The sequence below is a fragment of the Notothenia coriiceps genome, unplaced genomic scaffold (assembly GCF_000735185.1).
Source record: "Notothenia coriiceps isolate Sejong01 unplaced genomic scaffold, NC01 NC01_scaffold00000339, whole genome shotgun sequence".
NCBI lineage: Eukaryota > Metazoa > Chordata > Actinopteri > Perciformes > Nototheniidae > Notothenia > Notothenia coriiceps.
In genome coordinates, this window is record NW_011333040.1 from 20,848,881 (window position 1) to 20,865,093 (window position 16,213).

General features: G+C 39.8%; 1 protein-coding gene across 2 annotated transcripts in view; it reads right to left on the reverse strand.

Annotated features, from left to right (window-relative positions):
* The window catches only part of fam189a1 (family with sequence similarity 189 member A1), a 78,549-nt gene that overhangs the window by 1,415 nt on the left and 60,921 nt on the right, over nt 1-16,213 (reverse strand). The window contains exons 3-10 of one of the 2 annotated variants that reach the window (XM_010774864.1): nt 15,170-15,280; nt 12,445-12,576; nt 6,860-6,967; nt 4,834-4,994; nt 3,080-3,215; nt 1,781-1,859; nt 938-1,693; nt 419-490 (exon numbers count right to left, since the gene is read on the reverse strand). In XM_010774864.1, coding sequence (XP_010773166.1) covers nt 419-490; nt 938-1,693; nt 1,781-1,859; nt 3,080-3,215; nt 4,834-4,994; nt 6,860-6,967; nt 12,445-12,576; nt 15,170-15,280 — 1,555 coding nt within the window. Of the gene's footprint in view, nt 1-418; nt 491-937; nt 1,694-1,780; nt 1,860-3,079; nt 3,216-4,833; nt 4,995-6,859; nt 6,968-12,444; nt 12,610-15,169; nt 15,281-16,213 lie in introns of both variants that reach the window. The other variant, XM_010774858.1, reaches the window with a different exon arrangement.

Consider the following 16,213-nt stretch of genomic DNA (forward strand, 5'->3'; position numbering starts at 1 on the left):
AAATCAATTAAAAGCAAGGTCAATGCCAGTGGATTAAGTGCTTTGGGTGAAGTGAAATCACAGTTGTCTAATTCATTGACGTGACACATTTTCATTATCAGCTGAATTATAATTGGTTCAGGATCTTATTCGGTTTTCAGCCGTGCAATAATGCATTTTTTAGATAATCCAATAATAGGGTTTAAGTAGTTTAATTAAGAAATAACTAATACTTCAGCTTATCTAAAAAAAAAAACTAAAGATCCCCAAAGTTGGTTTCCAAATGAGGATAACTTACATGCGTTTTAATAAAGTTTGTTAAATTAGATCTTCACACAGCCAGATATTGCCAAATATTTTATAAAAAAGGGTGTGAATGCTGTTTAGTAGCAGGTGTCCCACCATCACACAAAGCCACAGTTTTTTTCTATGATGGTACCTTGCTCTGGTGGTGTGTGAGTTAAATCTTCAGCTTCAGGGTTATTTGCAGAGATGCAAACAGTGTTTTCACCTGTAGAGGGAGACAAAACACTTAGTGTGGACACATCAAAGCAGGCATGCTGTTGGTGGTTACAGATTCCACTATTGCTTGTTAACAATGAGAGGCTGCCACATGTGGGGCTGCCACTAATGACTAATTCAATAATCAATAAACATGCCAATTTGTTTCCTGCTTGATTAATACATTGTTTAGTCTATAAAATGTCAAGCTTTCAGATTCCAAGATAATGACTCTTCAAGTTTCAAAAACTCAGTGATTGTTAGTTTAAAGTGATGCAATATGCAGCAAATGCTCACATTGGAGAATTTGAAACCGAATGATGTTTTCCTAAAAAATGACTCATACATGATAGATTACATGACTAATCACTTAAGCTCTTAAGAGCCGATTATTCTTATTATATTGAAGTGGAGTATTTAATCAGCAGTATAATTGTACAATTCTTGCCAAACTCACTTCCTGTTGTAGAGGAGCAGGAGATGGGGTCACTTGTGGAGCGGACTATGCGTGCCAGTTTTCGGTACCGCCTGGCTGCTCGGAGCCCCCGGGGCCTGTCTGAGGGTGAGGAGCCACTTTGGGCTGAGGTAGAGGGGGGCTGGGATGTGGAGGATGACCAAACACTGAAACACAGCCTGTGGCTGCGTGGCCTGCTGGGAGGGGAGGGGGAAAGAGAAGGAGCCATAGGACTGATGGCTGAAGTTCCCCCAGAGGAGGCCACAGAGATTGGGGAGCAAGGCTGCGGCGGCTGTGGGAGAGTGACGGGGAGTGTGAGCTTCCGGCTCATCATTCGGGCCTTAATGAGGGAGTGTGTTGACGCTTTCGGTGGCTCCTCTGGTAAATATTTGGCTGATGCAAGCTCGTCGCATATGTGCATTGCAGACCGGAGTTCCTCACAAGGATGTGTGTTTTCCTCCTGGTCTAGATTGCTATAGTTTTCCGATGACCAGTCTGGGGAGCGCTCCAGAGAATGGGTGTGTGATGACTCACTGTATCCTGTATCACTGGGCCGAGCGTCATTGTTAGACAGCCCACGATGGTCACGTGTACAAAGTTCCAGGCTGGTGCAGCTTCCCTCCATAGGGGCAGTGTGGATCATGCCATAGGGAGAGGAGTCAGAGCCCTGGACCTCCAGGGAGCACAAGTCCTCTGAGGAGCAAGTCTGGTCCGGATCCGCCACCTCGGACACCATCAGTGATGCACTGTCCACCGAGGCTGAGGATGAGGGGAAAGTTATTATCAGCATAGCTACCAATAAACAGAGACACTTGAAGATCCTCTACAAAATTAAACCGTCTTTACCCTGAGTGCTGAATCCTGCAGTGGTGTTTCTCTCACACAGACTGGATTCAGTGGCCTGCTGCTCTATGCTAATGGTGAGCTGTGAAGAGGAAGTTATTAATAGACATGGACCATATCACAGCAAAGTTTGCATCAGAATTAATTTGAACAGATAATGGAAATGCAGGATATTTTGTATGAACAGTATTCAATAAAAGCAGCTGTGTGTAGAGCCTTCACAACCAGAGTTGGTCTGTAGAGGGCCCTATAGGTCCACAACAGACTAACAGAAAAAGACTTTGTAGGAAAGTAATGTCTCATGCAGAGTTAAATAAGGAGCTTTAATTGGATTTGCTAATGTGCTTTTAAAGGTACAGTGTAATACGTTTACACAACTGCATAAGGGGCCTCATATCATCAGCTAAATGTGCCTATCAAACACTGCCAACTCCCACTAGTTACCGATCAAGAAACCTTTTTATGTGAAGATCACTGTCAAATAAGCAAACCATGAATTTAACATGTATAAGGGATTGAAAGCTTGCGGCGTTAAATGTTGTTGATAATATAATGGAAGATTTTTCCTGCATGTTAGAAAAGTTATTTTTACTTTTACAATGACATGCTGAGACGCAATAGCCTGTAAAATGCTATGATCAGTGTAACGCGACAGACAAAAGAGACTGCATCAGTAAATCTGAAACAGAAGATAAATATTCAGAATAAATTGGCTGATTTTGTGCGATAATAACTAGACTGTTCAAAATGCGGATGCAAGATGAACAACGCAGTAATGCTATTATGACACAAGTAAATAAAACACCAAGCATTTAGCGATGAACATCTCATCAACATCTAAATGGTTTGAATTTTTACCAAACTACTTTATTCTTATGCAATTCACTCATGATTATCTACTTATAAAACTATTCTAATGAAAAGTGTGACTCATTCTCCCTAGATACGCTCTCCTGACCTTTCCTCTAGCACCATTTTAATGTTGACCTTTAAGGTTATGAGTGAAGTGCAATAACTTGAATGCAAAACTAATCACATTAATACCAGCCTCAGCTTTGAAATATGTTCACCACTAATTGACAAAAGTTATAATGCTAACACGGTGAACTAAGATGGTAAACTCTAAGCCCGCCAAACATCAGCATTTTAGCATCCTCATGTGAGCTCTTATTATTATTGTGCCAAAGAAGTAAGCTGAGCTATGGATTGGCCTGCTCTGTTTGGAAACAAAGACATATTTTCATGCGCCTCATTATCCATACAGAACGTATTTAAGACAGTGTTGTTTGTTGATGTTCTCACCTGGCTGGCAGGGGTCTGCCCCACCACAGACTCATATGGAGGAGGCAGGTCTGTTGGGTACAGGGTCCCTGGGCTGTTGATGGGCACCCCATAAATGGCACTGAAGGGAGAATGGGGGAAATCCAAATGCAGGCCTCTGTGAAGGACACAACATCAGAGTTTCAATCAAACAAAATCAGAAAAAATCAGTTAAAATACAAAAATATATCAACAAACAGGGTGAAAAGAGTGACGAGAGTCACACAATCCAGAGTGTTTCAGAAAGTAATACAATTATTAGGGGAGAAAGGATGTATCCTCTTGTTGCCAACACTCCAATATAGCTGATATACTCAATATGGGTATAGTATTATTTAATGTGCACCACCAATGTCCCCAGTGATGCCAATTAAGAATAGGCAGCCATGCGTGCAGTCATATCTTTTAATTACAACCCCATTCTGCTCTAAAGTGGCAGAGCATGAAATAAAACCTGCAAGTTTCCACCAATCATGCGAGGCATGATGATGTCATGACACTTCCCCGGCCCGGGGCAGGGACACCATAAATGCTTCTTCTGCCTTGTTTATATTTATGGCATAATTGACAAGCAGATGTGGCTTCTTGCCAAATGGCTACAACATCAGCCTTCTCTATGGCATAAAATTAAGGTAGTAATGAAGGAGGGGGAAGACCAATCTTTCACAACAGCTGAGATTCAGGGATGTCTCAGCTGCTTAGTGTAAGGAAATGCTCTGAGCTGACCATGGATGTTAACACCAGAAGTGATGATACAGACACATGCCACTGCTGCTTAATATGATGGGTTTGGATGCAAATGTTGCCCAGGGCACGTATATATTCTCCAGAATCAAGGAGGGTCTACATGAAGTAGAAATGTCAGTTTTTAACCTGACAAATAGCTTACAGTTACTGTCCTAAACCAGACAGATATAATCTTGTCTTTATAGTAAACGTAACATCTTGTTACCAAAGGTCTCTCAAGTTTCGGACTTTTTCTTCTAATATTATTTGCAATTATTGCTGCATCTCCTTCAACACTTTTACAACACATAAAGACCCTCAGTATCTGATTCATTCAGATGTCTGTGGAGGGGCAGGTAGGAAAGTACAATAACAGACTCAAAACAATATGTATCATAGTCAAATATATCAATATCAAAAATACCGATGTAGTGCATTTTCGGAAAATTGTAAGCTTTAAGATTGTAAGCCTGACAATCAGTAACCACTCATTCCTATTGCTGATATAGTTTCAATACATGTTGCAGAACTCAAATATTTCTCCATAGCAACACAATTGTGCAATTGTAAATGAATATCTTAAAATCTTTTTAATAAAACTTAAATCCGATAAACACTGCCCACTGTTTTATATTATATAGCCTTTATTCCCATTTGATTTGCTGCCCTCTCGGATGTGCTTTATGTCGCCTTTTGCACAAAATGTATTTAATCCCACTGAAATCAGTAACATATACTTACAGCAGTTAACCTGTAGTATTTCTTTTGTAGCAAATATACTGACTTTCTGGATTGCCCGGCACTATTTTATAGGAAGTCATTTATATAAACCATGGTTGACAATATAGCCAGCATATCTTTTTGTTAGCAAATTAAAATGTTATTGGTGTTGCCTGAAAGCATCCACAAATCCCAGAAGATACATTGGCTCCAGAGTTTGGGGAGCACTGAGCACTTAGTGTTAGCACTGGGAGAAGATGTGATGCTGATATTGTTATTCTGCCTCTCACCTCTGTCCATCCATGGAGGGGGTGCAGGTGTACTCTGGCGGGTAGTATGGTGGTGGAGGAATGGGAGCAATGAACTCATCAAAGTCCAGTGTTTGGTGGAGGATGGTTCCATGGGGTGTCATACAGTCAGCATTAAGGGCCCGCGCTCTGTGCGGCATAAACTGGAAGACAGCATAAAAGGACCAATGTCAGGCATTTATTACACAAGGCACTGAGATCTTAGTTGTGCATTCATTATTTTAGACCAGAACTGTTCCAGGGAGGCATGACTGTGCAAAGGTGTTTTTTGTCTCTACTGTTCTCTGTGCTTGTCGGTCACTTAACAAGCTTCACTGCAGTAACTGCTGGTCAAGTGCCTTGCTCAGAGACACCTCAACAGCAATCTGGAAGCGCTGCTCATTTACTTTCCTCAGTCAGATGTTTTTTCAACTAACAGCCAGCCAGCGTTGCTAATCTCCAGGCTGCCACTGCTGCTATTGACTCGGTTACATTTACTGAGCTAAATAAATGTTAACACCTCTTGTGTTTAATGGGGAAATAAGGCCTCTCTTGGAAACTCTGTGAGATTGTTTGAGATAGGACAATATGTTTGTCCTTTGTCTTTTAGTTTTTTACTGTTTCTAAAGCTTATTTTAATCTTCTGCTCTTTTTTATGATCCTGTTTATGTGATCCTGTCTTTTTGAATTGCCTTGTGTTTCTTTTACATCTGTTCCCTTATTTCCCAATGTCTTATGTGAAGCATTTTGATTTGTGCTGATATTAAAAGCTGCTACTCAAATCAATTTGCCTTGACTTTTCTCTCTGTGAATCATTAGTTAGATGACACTATTTCCAGCAACTTCATATTTTAGAAGTTCTCTTTGTGGTTTGCATGTGTGCATTCACGTGTTTCTATAACATACTGTAATTTGATACCTTCAGACATGTAAAGTCTGCAAGACATGCAGCTAAAAACGAGCATAAACATCAAAAACTGCCCCCAATTAATTGAACATACAGGTCATTAATTAATTATTATTAATTCACACCAAAACAAATTAGATCTCCACAGGTCTAGACTGGTTTCTCTGGGAACAACGTGACACCTCTTTCATCATTTCAAATTGTGCCACTGATGCAGATACCAATTGGGAATTAAGTCCTTATGTCAATGTGGGAAGATGTCTCAGTACCATTGTAATTGCTAGTCATTTAAAAAAGCTTCAGATACATTTATTTTTCAATATTTCTCTTCTTAAATAGTCACAGTTTTAAAAGAAATAATCTTATTTCTATGTTCCTGTCTGTGGGATCAAAAAATGTATTCTGCAGTTATCCCTGTTATCACTGCATTAACTGATTGTGTTTGCAAGCATAAGGATCTTTGTTGAACTGGGACTGGCATGGAGATGAAAATAATGTAATGTACTTTATATTCTGAGTTAAACTTCATTTATTGGACTAGCTATTACAGAGCTGAGATCCCTGCTTATTTCCTGCTACATTAACCTTTTGTCAAGCACCACTTTTAATATCCAGACTAATTTCAGGATACACTTAATTCACAGCAGAGATCATAAAATGTGTATAAGGCTCTTGCATCAAGGATTTCTGCAAAGCTTTTTCATACGCGGTATCGAGTTGGCAGTGTTGCTTTACCTTTCCAGTTGCTGATGGGTTTAGAGAGGCATTCAAATAACTATTGTTGTGAGAAACAAAAGGGAGATTGGCTATGCTTATTTCCCTCATGATTGAAGGCATTTAGCTTTTGGTCATAATTGAATTGTTCCACCTAAAATAAGAAACAATGGTCATATTGAGGAGAGTGTACCTTAGAGGAGAAACCCAGTGGGATGTTTTTGGAAAACTGAGAGAAGTCCTTCAGCAATCGACCTTCACTGCACGTGTTTACATTAACTTGCCAAGCAGTACATTTCAACCACAAACATAATCCTCCGCTATCTTAAAACCGATAGCGGCATGGTGGTCATCAAAAACAAAATAAAAGGTAGCTAATGTTGTTGTCTGCATTTCCATAACACTCACCATCTGCAGCACATCAGTGGAGACCATCTGCATACAGCACATGGCAGTGGCTAGAGCACACACAATGGTGGAGATGACGTTCAGGGCACACACACTGAACAGCAGCTCCTAAAGGAGAGAGGGGGGGAGAGGAGGAGACTGTTAGAGGAACAAAGGAGAGGAGGAGTGTGACAAATAAGAGGAATGACAAAAGGTGCAGGGGAGAAGGTGGGGAGGGGAAGATAAGAATGTCATAGGAACCAAAAATAGGTTAATGTGGAACAAAAGAAGAAGACACAGATAAGACTGAAGGTGACAGAAACAGTGTTTAAATCACCAGTAGGTAACCCAGTTTAGAAAAGCATAGCAGGGTGGCACTGCAGTATGAAAACACTTTTACAAACATCTGTTTTAGACACAACACAGAACCAATAAGAGTAATCTGCATTGTTAACATTTCTTGAATAACATTTAAAAAGGTTAAATACTGATACAAATAATGATTGTTTTTTGCTTACATGAAGAGCTTGCAAACAAATTCAACAAGAGGGAAAAGAACCTCATAACGTCCAAGGTTAAGCATGAGTGTGCACCAAAGACCGCATTATACTGTGAAGGTGTACACATTCACACTCTGACAATGCAGAGAACAGCAAGGGGACAAACCAGTATTGAATCTGTCAGCAAAAATAAAAGTGCATGCTGCTGAAATACTAGCTAAGCACACTGAATCAGAGAAAATACTCAAGACTGCAGTCCCATTAGCCTGCGCTTTGTGCTATTCTTCTAAAAAGGTACCGATGATCTTAAAATAACTCAAATTTTAAACCATTTAGAGTTTTGTACATTCACTTGAATTAACCTTTTATAACTCTACTGTATGGATTATTTCCTGAAAAAGAAACAGTAATAGCACATGCATGGTAATTGGCTCTGGGAATAGCAACTGTCTAGCTCATTGGTCATGTTGAGAGGAGAGCGGATGATAGCAGCTCAGATCTGCAGTCCTCTTGGCTGTTTCGATACAATCCCAACCTAACGTTTTTAATAGGTTTCTTAATATAGTTGACATCTGTCACAGTAAAACTACTTACACAATTACTGTGGTAATGATTTATCGGGTGGAGTATTATTAACAAATATTTTCAAATAAGGCTGTCAAAAGATGAGAGAGAGGAGAAAATAAGGCAGAGAAAGGGAATAATGTGTGGACGAAACTATGACTTTGTGTGCTTTAATTTCAATATCGTACAAAAAATGTGTGTTATAAAATTATCTTGCTCATAATAGTAACCGCAATCTTACTGTGCACAAAAATCCAATAATATGAGCCTTCCCATGACAAATAAAAACAGTCAACATTAAACACAGCTGCCACAAAATGTACTGTATATAATCATATAATTCCTGAAAGATAAGGACAGGAGGGACTTTGAGCACTGGAATGAAAGCCTCACTTCGCTCTATGAATCTGTGTGGACACCTGCTCATGAGTGAAGCTCCCCAGTCACTCACCACACAAAGTGTTTTCCAGCCTGCGCACAGATTATTCATCAGATTCAGGAGGCACATAATTACCAGCGACATTACAAAACCCCCACTTGTGTTAGGCTGCTGATAATCTGCAGCGAGGACAGCTGTCTCCTCCTTTGTCTGGGTGCAGGTAGCTTGACTCTTTTAAAGGGGTTCAGGAAAGATGTTTGTAGCAGGCAGCGACTTTTTGCCAAACCATCTCCCTTTACTCTCTTTTATTCCCTTTGAAGTTTGTGATATAAAACGGATCAGCTGGAAGTCTTTTCAAACATGTTTGATATCCAGTAACTAGTTGCCAAAGATCACGTTTGTGTGAGCTGGAAGTTTAATCAGAGATGATGCCAGTTGGAAGCAGTGAAACTGAAGTTGTGCAGTGCCAACCATAAAATACATCTAATGCATGTTTGCCTTGGAAGATAACTCTTTTGGAGCATGTTTTGTGATGGAGGAAAGTCTGGATGTCTGAGCGCAATCTGTCTGACATTTGAAACATGGAAAATCACAACCAGGTTGTAACTGCTTTTAGCTTCATCAGATTTCCCCCCAGAAATGAATAGAGTATTTTGTCATAGTTAAAACGTTTAAGAGGTATGAGTGATGTAAACTGTCTAAAGGGGTGCACCATCAAAGGTTAATGTCAATGTTTTTCCATAATGTATTCAATTGATTCAAAATAACATTCACTCTAAATTAATTCTCAAAAAGTATATCATGTTGTTTGATATGAACGGAAGAAAAGATTCATCCTCTTAACATAATAAATATTGCATTTAGTATTGTATTTTAAAATCATGTATGTAGAATATAATATTCTCATCCTTGTAATTTGTATTGACCAGATTAAAATATTTGTTAGAAATCGGATGAAATGTAATAAGTTACATCACTAATACTCAACTTTTCTATGGATGCGTGAATTTCACATCTACACACATACTGTAACTGTGAGGCTGCTTCCTCTATGACAGGCTCACAGTAGCAAAGGGCAGCACCCTGATCACTGCAGCCAACATGGAGGCTCTGTTGCCAGTCTCTGCTTTCTTTAGCATCCCCAAGTATCTCTTTACAGCATCTGGCAGAAAACCAGGCACTTCCCTCAGGAAGCCCTACAGCAGTCTCGGGGAAGACAGTTCAGACTGTTGGCAAAGCCCTTCAGATTTGTTCTAACCTCTAATGACAGCAAGTAGCAGATGTTGTAGCTCTGGAATGCCACTTCTCATAAAGTACAGAATACACAAACTCCATTTTCAAGCTTTTCTAATATCTAGAGTCTTACAGGTGGAGAACACCACTCCTCCAGTGAGCTCAATAGAAACCCTGATGTTTGCTCTGGATTTAGGCCTGATGTTATTGAATGCTAACACTTCCTCGAAAGTGAAGATGCATTCTTTTCGACTCAGTGTTCAAAGCCTAATCAGTCTCACAGGGCCCTGAAACACAATCCAATTAGTGCCAACAAAAACAGATTAATATACAGTACCTTATGTTTCCTATTGTCTTATGTTAAGAGCTTTGTAGATGCTGCATAGAAAACAGCTGATACAGCTGTCTCCTGCTACGTCCCGTGTCCCGTCTGAACCTGCATACTGTATGAGAAAATACTAACTCTATCCTGGAACACCAGCGACAAAATGGGACCAAATCCAGGATTTTGTCATCCAGAAAGGTAGTCTTTTAAAAAAAAAAACTTTCAGAGAGACTGACAAAAGATAAATGTGACTCTGACATAGGTCTCAACTTTTGCTCAGATTACAATGGAATATGTCTGAGAATATATCCTTCCATTATCTGTTAAGAGACGCTGTAAGACTGTGGTCTTTGGAAAACTCTGCAGAAGAAGAGAACAAATCATCAGAAACCTAAATGAATTGGGGAAATCAATGATTTTCAGGGCAGATAAAACAGTGATATAATGTTCTGTTACAGTGTCAGCAAAATAAATCGCTGATTTGGGTAAAGTAGAGCAAACCGTGCCAACCCCATCAAAAACTAAAAGAGTCAGCAAATAGCAAGGCACTTGGCAAGTAGAGAATTATTACAGTAAATGTAGTTTTCCCAATTCCAACTGCAAGCACATAGTGAGACAAGCAATATTTATGACAGCTTTATCTGAGCTAATTTTTGTTATGTTAATGCATCTGTCGGGCAGATGTGAGCCGGTGCATTTCTGTGATTTCCCCTGTGACCACAATGTACATAATGACATAATAAATCCTGCCAGGCAAAGAAATGTAATAACACCTTTAAAGAAATTGTTTAACATCCCTGCTCAGCAGATATTTAACCTCTAAAATACTTTGCCTGAAGCCAAACAGGATAGTGGGTTACACAGCAAGGTTACACATCAGCCCCTCTACAGGAAATCACAAATTATCTCAGTACACCCTCTCACTGATGATTTACAGCTCCAGGCAGTGTATGGAAAACCAAAAAACCCAAATGAAATGTGTCTGCAAAGAATGAATGGCACATACTATCAGCAGAGTCGATTGTGCTGGGTGCAAAAACATACCTTTTAAACATAAAAGAGCCTCTGCTAGGAAATAAGAAACGTTTATTAGCCTACCCACTGTGATAAATCAGTACTCCTAATGCTAGGTAATTAAGTGACAGAGAAGATTACTATATGGCAGCTGCATCATGAGTTCATTAGGATCTGCGACAGCCTAACAGCCGTCTGAAATGGCCGAAGTCTCCGGAGACTCGGACATGACAGTTTCCTCTAACACATAACTCAACACATCTGACTACTTTGGCACTTAATAAAGGTTTACGGCACCAATTCCCATACCATGTTTTAATAAGTCATGATCAAAATGACAAATGTGCCTGATCTTTCCTCTTTTCATAAGCATGCTTCATCCTACCAAGTCTTTTATTTGGTTATCAATGTTTTATAATCAATCAGGGTCATAAAATGAATGGATATGATTGTCGTTATCCAATAAAGGCACAGTAGCACATACAGTATATCATTCCTACAGACACTCTGAGTCAGGATAATCTACTGAGATCGTGCACTCGCAAACTACAGCCAGCCCAGGCTGCATACACAACGCATACTAAGAAGCTTGCCTCTCGGGAAAAGACAAATGCTGCTGCCATTATCCACATCCACCCCAATTTATATGAGACCCGACACCTTCAGTCTTTTGTTTTTTCATCATTCGGCTCTTCCATCAAGTGATATGTTCACTGCGAGGGAGGAAACTTAGACTTGATGATTTGAGCAATTTGAGGCAACATTTTTTGAAACAACTTTCTGAACACTACTATTGTTCAATCTATTTTTTGTTTTACGTGTGTGATTTTCCTTCATGCATATTTATGTAAAGCTGAGGCTAATGGAAGTGGCAAGTGTGTGCACGTTTTTAAACAAAACGACTTGACCTTACGACATTTGAAATGCATCCTTAGGGGGATATAAACATCTGAATCAATTGCTGGATCAAAGTGATGGACTCACTGACGTACATTTCCATCCCTAGAGCTGTGCCGGTAGCTTGGCTAAAAATAGAGAGAAATCAAGCAGCTTGAAGTTAGGCCCAAATGCATTTGTTTCCACACATCTTAACCTTCATCTCTGGTTTACAAATAGCAAATAAGTAAATGAAAAAATACATGAAATTCAATTTTTTTAAATCGGATTTAGTCAATCTGGTTTGCTGTTTAAATAAAAGTGATTTCCTGAAGATGTCCATGTCTGCGGTCACTCAAGTAGATTTCAAATAGTAACTCACAATGGTAACATCACTGTGTGGTTAAAGCCGGCCATGACGTCAGCATAAAAACAAGGCTGCATTCAACATTTCATACAGTGATAATGTATCAAATGTGAAAAACAAGAGAAAACATCTCCACCGTTTTCTACTGTGCATATGGCACACTGTGTTGTCACCATAGCTACCAGTACAGTTGCATCAGTTAACGCTTCTGAAAACTGGATTTTAATTATTCCAACTAACCTGCGGTCTGAACACAGCACAACTCATATATAATGTTTTGTTTTACACATTCAAACACGTTCATCCCTCAACATCAGTACCATAGAGGGCGTGCTGGCTCCTCCTCACCTTGAGGCGCAGGCGGATGGTGTTGCAGTCCCTCAGTGGGTTCAGTTTCAGCGTCTCTCCCAGGTTGTTGCAGCTCGAACTCTGATGCTGTAGCTCGCAGCACACACACACTCCATCGCTGTCAAACTTGAGCTGGGGGGGAGGAGGAGGGAACACACATCCACACTCAAGCATGCACGCCACATACACAAAAACAAACAGAGACACACACAGACGCACACAAACGCACACACAGAGAGAGATGCACCAATCAGACCTGAGCTCGGTCCTGTGGTGGTTTGTTGTTAAATGTATGTTTCACTTTTGACATGAACTATATGTTTGAGAGGCTCAACACATACAGAATATAATAATACAGAGTCATTGAGCTGCACATGGTTGATCAGAGGTATTCAGCAAAGGAAGAGAGGCTGTGATATATGAGTAGCAACGTGGGGAGGGATAGAGGTAGAGCATACCTCTGCTATGTGTCCCAGATTGAGAGAAAGCAGGACATGAACCCAACGAGTATGGGTTAATTACATTGGGGAGAGGATATGAGGAACGTTAGCATTTCCATCCCGACTGGGGGAGGGTCTCAGGAGAGCCACATGAAGCAGGGAAGTTGTCTCCTTGGCAGGTCCTACTTTCATATAGAGAAAATCTGCTTCTAATGTGTAAGTGTTCGGGTTAGTGGGTTGGGTGCAGGATGAATCACAAGAGGATTCCGTCATGAAAAAGATAGGAGACCCTGGCGCTATAAATTCAGCTTTAAAAAATCTGCTTTGCATCTCATTATGAAACTGTGAAGACTGAGTGTTCTGTGTCCAACTTCTTCACATCACCAGCTGCAAGGAGGAAAAGCTTAATACACTTATGTAATACTTAAGTGTGATCTCCTGTTTTCCATTTGTTTGAGCCACTGTTGAAAAATGCCAGGGTCTAGAAAGCATGCATATGCTGGTTACTGCTTGTGGAAAATATTTGTATGTATATTATTATATATATTATTATTATGTATCATTCTACATTGTTTTTGTGTGAGTTGCCCTGTGTGGGATGTGTTGAACAAGAAAGCGTTCGGCTTGTGTAGCTCAGAATAATCAATTTGAAAAGATCCACAGCGATGTGTCTTTCCAGAAATCATGACCCAGTTACTCAAGATAACTCAGGGTACTATTGAGTCAATACCATATCAACTCACAAAAGGAAGCATGCATTTACTCATGGAGGAGATGCTTGTGTTTGTGATATTGGAAGATGTAAACATCAATGGTGTGTTCCTCGGCTTATGTATAGTTACTTAACTCAGGTGAGCGTCGGTCACAAGGTAGATTTAGAGCAATTGTTTTTGAGAGAATGCAGAAAAGTCAAAGGCCGATACCTCCAACACCCGGAGACTCACACCAAAACAATTTAGATTGAAAAGCATTTGAACTGGGAGGTAAAATATAGTCTTTGGATTTTGGTGCAAATAGTCCCTTTAAGCTCAAGTAAAAAGGCCAATTCTTGTCAGTTTGTGAAAACAGTTGTATAATGTATTTTGTGGCTCTGGAGGAGCTCTATCAAATCTGAGAAAAAACAACCCTTCAGATGTCATCAGGGGTTATCTTGACTTGGCTCAGAGTCTAAAAATCTGTGAGAGAAAGCCTGAGTTTCAAATTGGGGTCTTGGAGTTTGAAATACAGGGTTATTTACACGTTTTTTTTTACCTTCTGGAACTGAAACATATAGTTATTTTCTCCTCCACTCAACTATTATAAAGCTGGCGGTCACAATGGAGGCATATCGTTTAAATGTTAGGATGACAGCACACAATGCAGCAGGCACTCTCCTCAAACGCATTCATGTGAGTTAGAGTCTCCAAACTTTATGGGAGTGCATACTAAATCGCTGAAGTGCACTTTCAAAGTCGTTTATCTGTATTTTAGAAATGTTACTTTCCGACAAAGATGAATGTGATAATCAGCAGCCATTAGTCACTAACTAATAGTTCAGTTCACTTGTGATGCTGACTCAGTTCTGCAGCCTGCTCTGAGCAGAAGTGCCGCCTGTCAGCCTGACATGAGCCGACACTCATGAATTTAAATGTGGAGTCACATGCAGAAAACAATGAACACATGTCTATTACTGTCGATGCCGTGTTAGCAATATGATATTATTCTTAAAGTAAGTTGTGTCAGGCCATTACGAAACCCTAACATTTGGCATCTCAATGATATCCTACATGTTTTAGAAAGTAGAATAAGTAATGTAAATTAAAACAGTTGCTTGTATGTTTTGGGATGTATTTCAAGACGTTATTAACATACACCAGTTGTGTTTAATTTGAATGGATATATAGGAATGTGCTAGTTTTTCAGGTTTATGAGAATCATGTTATTAGGCAATGTGAACTTTAGTAATATGCCTTCATTTCATTCAGGTCAATTATCCACTGTAGAAAAGCAAACTGGAGACACTGGTAGTACTGGAAGGATTAAGTTAACCTTTCCATTTATGAACGATTCTGTCTTTGTCTGATATCATTCAGGGTAGGGTTGCGATTTTGTATGCTTATTTCATCAGTCAGGTTCTTACATTTGATTAAAATGCATATATGCCAGTGCATCCGTTCTCTCCTATAGAAAATATGTTTAAGCCTCAACATTTGACAGCTAGATTAAAATACTTGTTTCGGCATCTTTTTGTCCACACTTTGCGAGGGCCCTGCGGAGTGTACAGTTTAAGGTCCAGTTGGTCTCACCAGCTGACAGTCCTCCAGAGAGTTGACCAGCTGAGCGTTCTGGCAGGAGAGGATGGAGCCCGCCAGGTTGAGCATCACACACACAGCAGACAGCAGCATGAAGAATGTGATCTGTGGCAGAGAGAGAAATGGAGAAAAAGACAAGATGATGTCAAAAGGTTGCTGCTTAATAACATTTATTCCACACTTACATCTTTGAGATTGTGTTTGGAATTCAATGTAGTACAACGGCACAGTCGATTAAGCCAATCACATTGATTTCAAAATATCAGCAGATGAAATTAGCACTGATGTCCAGAGAATCAATAACCTGTTTCTCCTCAAACCAGAAATCATAACCTAAAACAAGCATTTCACCAAATGACATAACTAACAATGTATTGTCAGATGGAAATTCTCAAGCCCACAGTGAGATTTCATCATTCCTCGACCTTTGAAGTGTTGTGTTGTAGATAATGCCTTTCAGTCAGTACACAAACAAATACACACAAACTAACACCATCTCAGAAGAGCTAATATTCCTCTGTGCTCCAAGCTGACAGTTTATATTTAATATTATTTTCCTCTGATAAATTCCTTTTTTCATTCCTCTACTAAAAGCACTGTGGATAGCAATCCTCTGAGCATAATGACAGCTACCATTTCTCTGACTTAAAATTACAGGTCAAGCGGGACAGAAAGAGTTTTTAAATTGACAACAGTCAACCAACCTCTCTGCCCTGGACATTGAAAAGCAGCACCGGTGTTTTCTGAACCGACTCTTCCTTTTATGGAAATAATTATGACTGAGTCTTACAAGCTCATAATTGATGAATTTAATAAAAAATCTCCATAATAGCCTATTTTCAAAGCTTGCTTTTACAAAAACCCTCCAAGAGCGTTGGTGGAGGACATAAAGGGCACTAGCAGGAGGAGTTTGATGCTCATAAAGGTTATTGTGTACACAAAGACACAGATGGAGAGGAGGAGAGAGGGAGCAGAGGGCGGAGAAGAAGAAACTGGAGGCGGCATGAAATAAACAGATGGAGCGATAAGTTTAAGTGC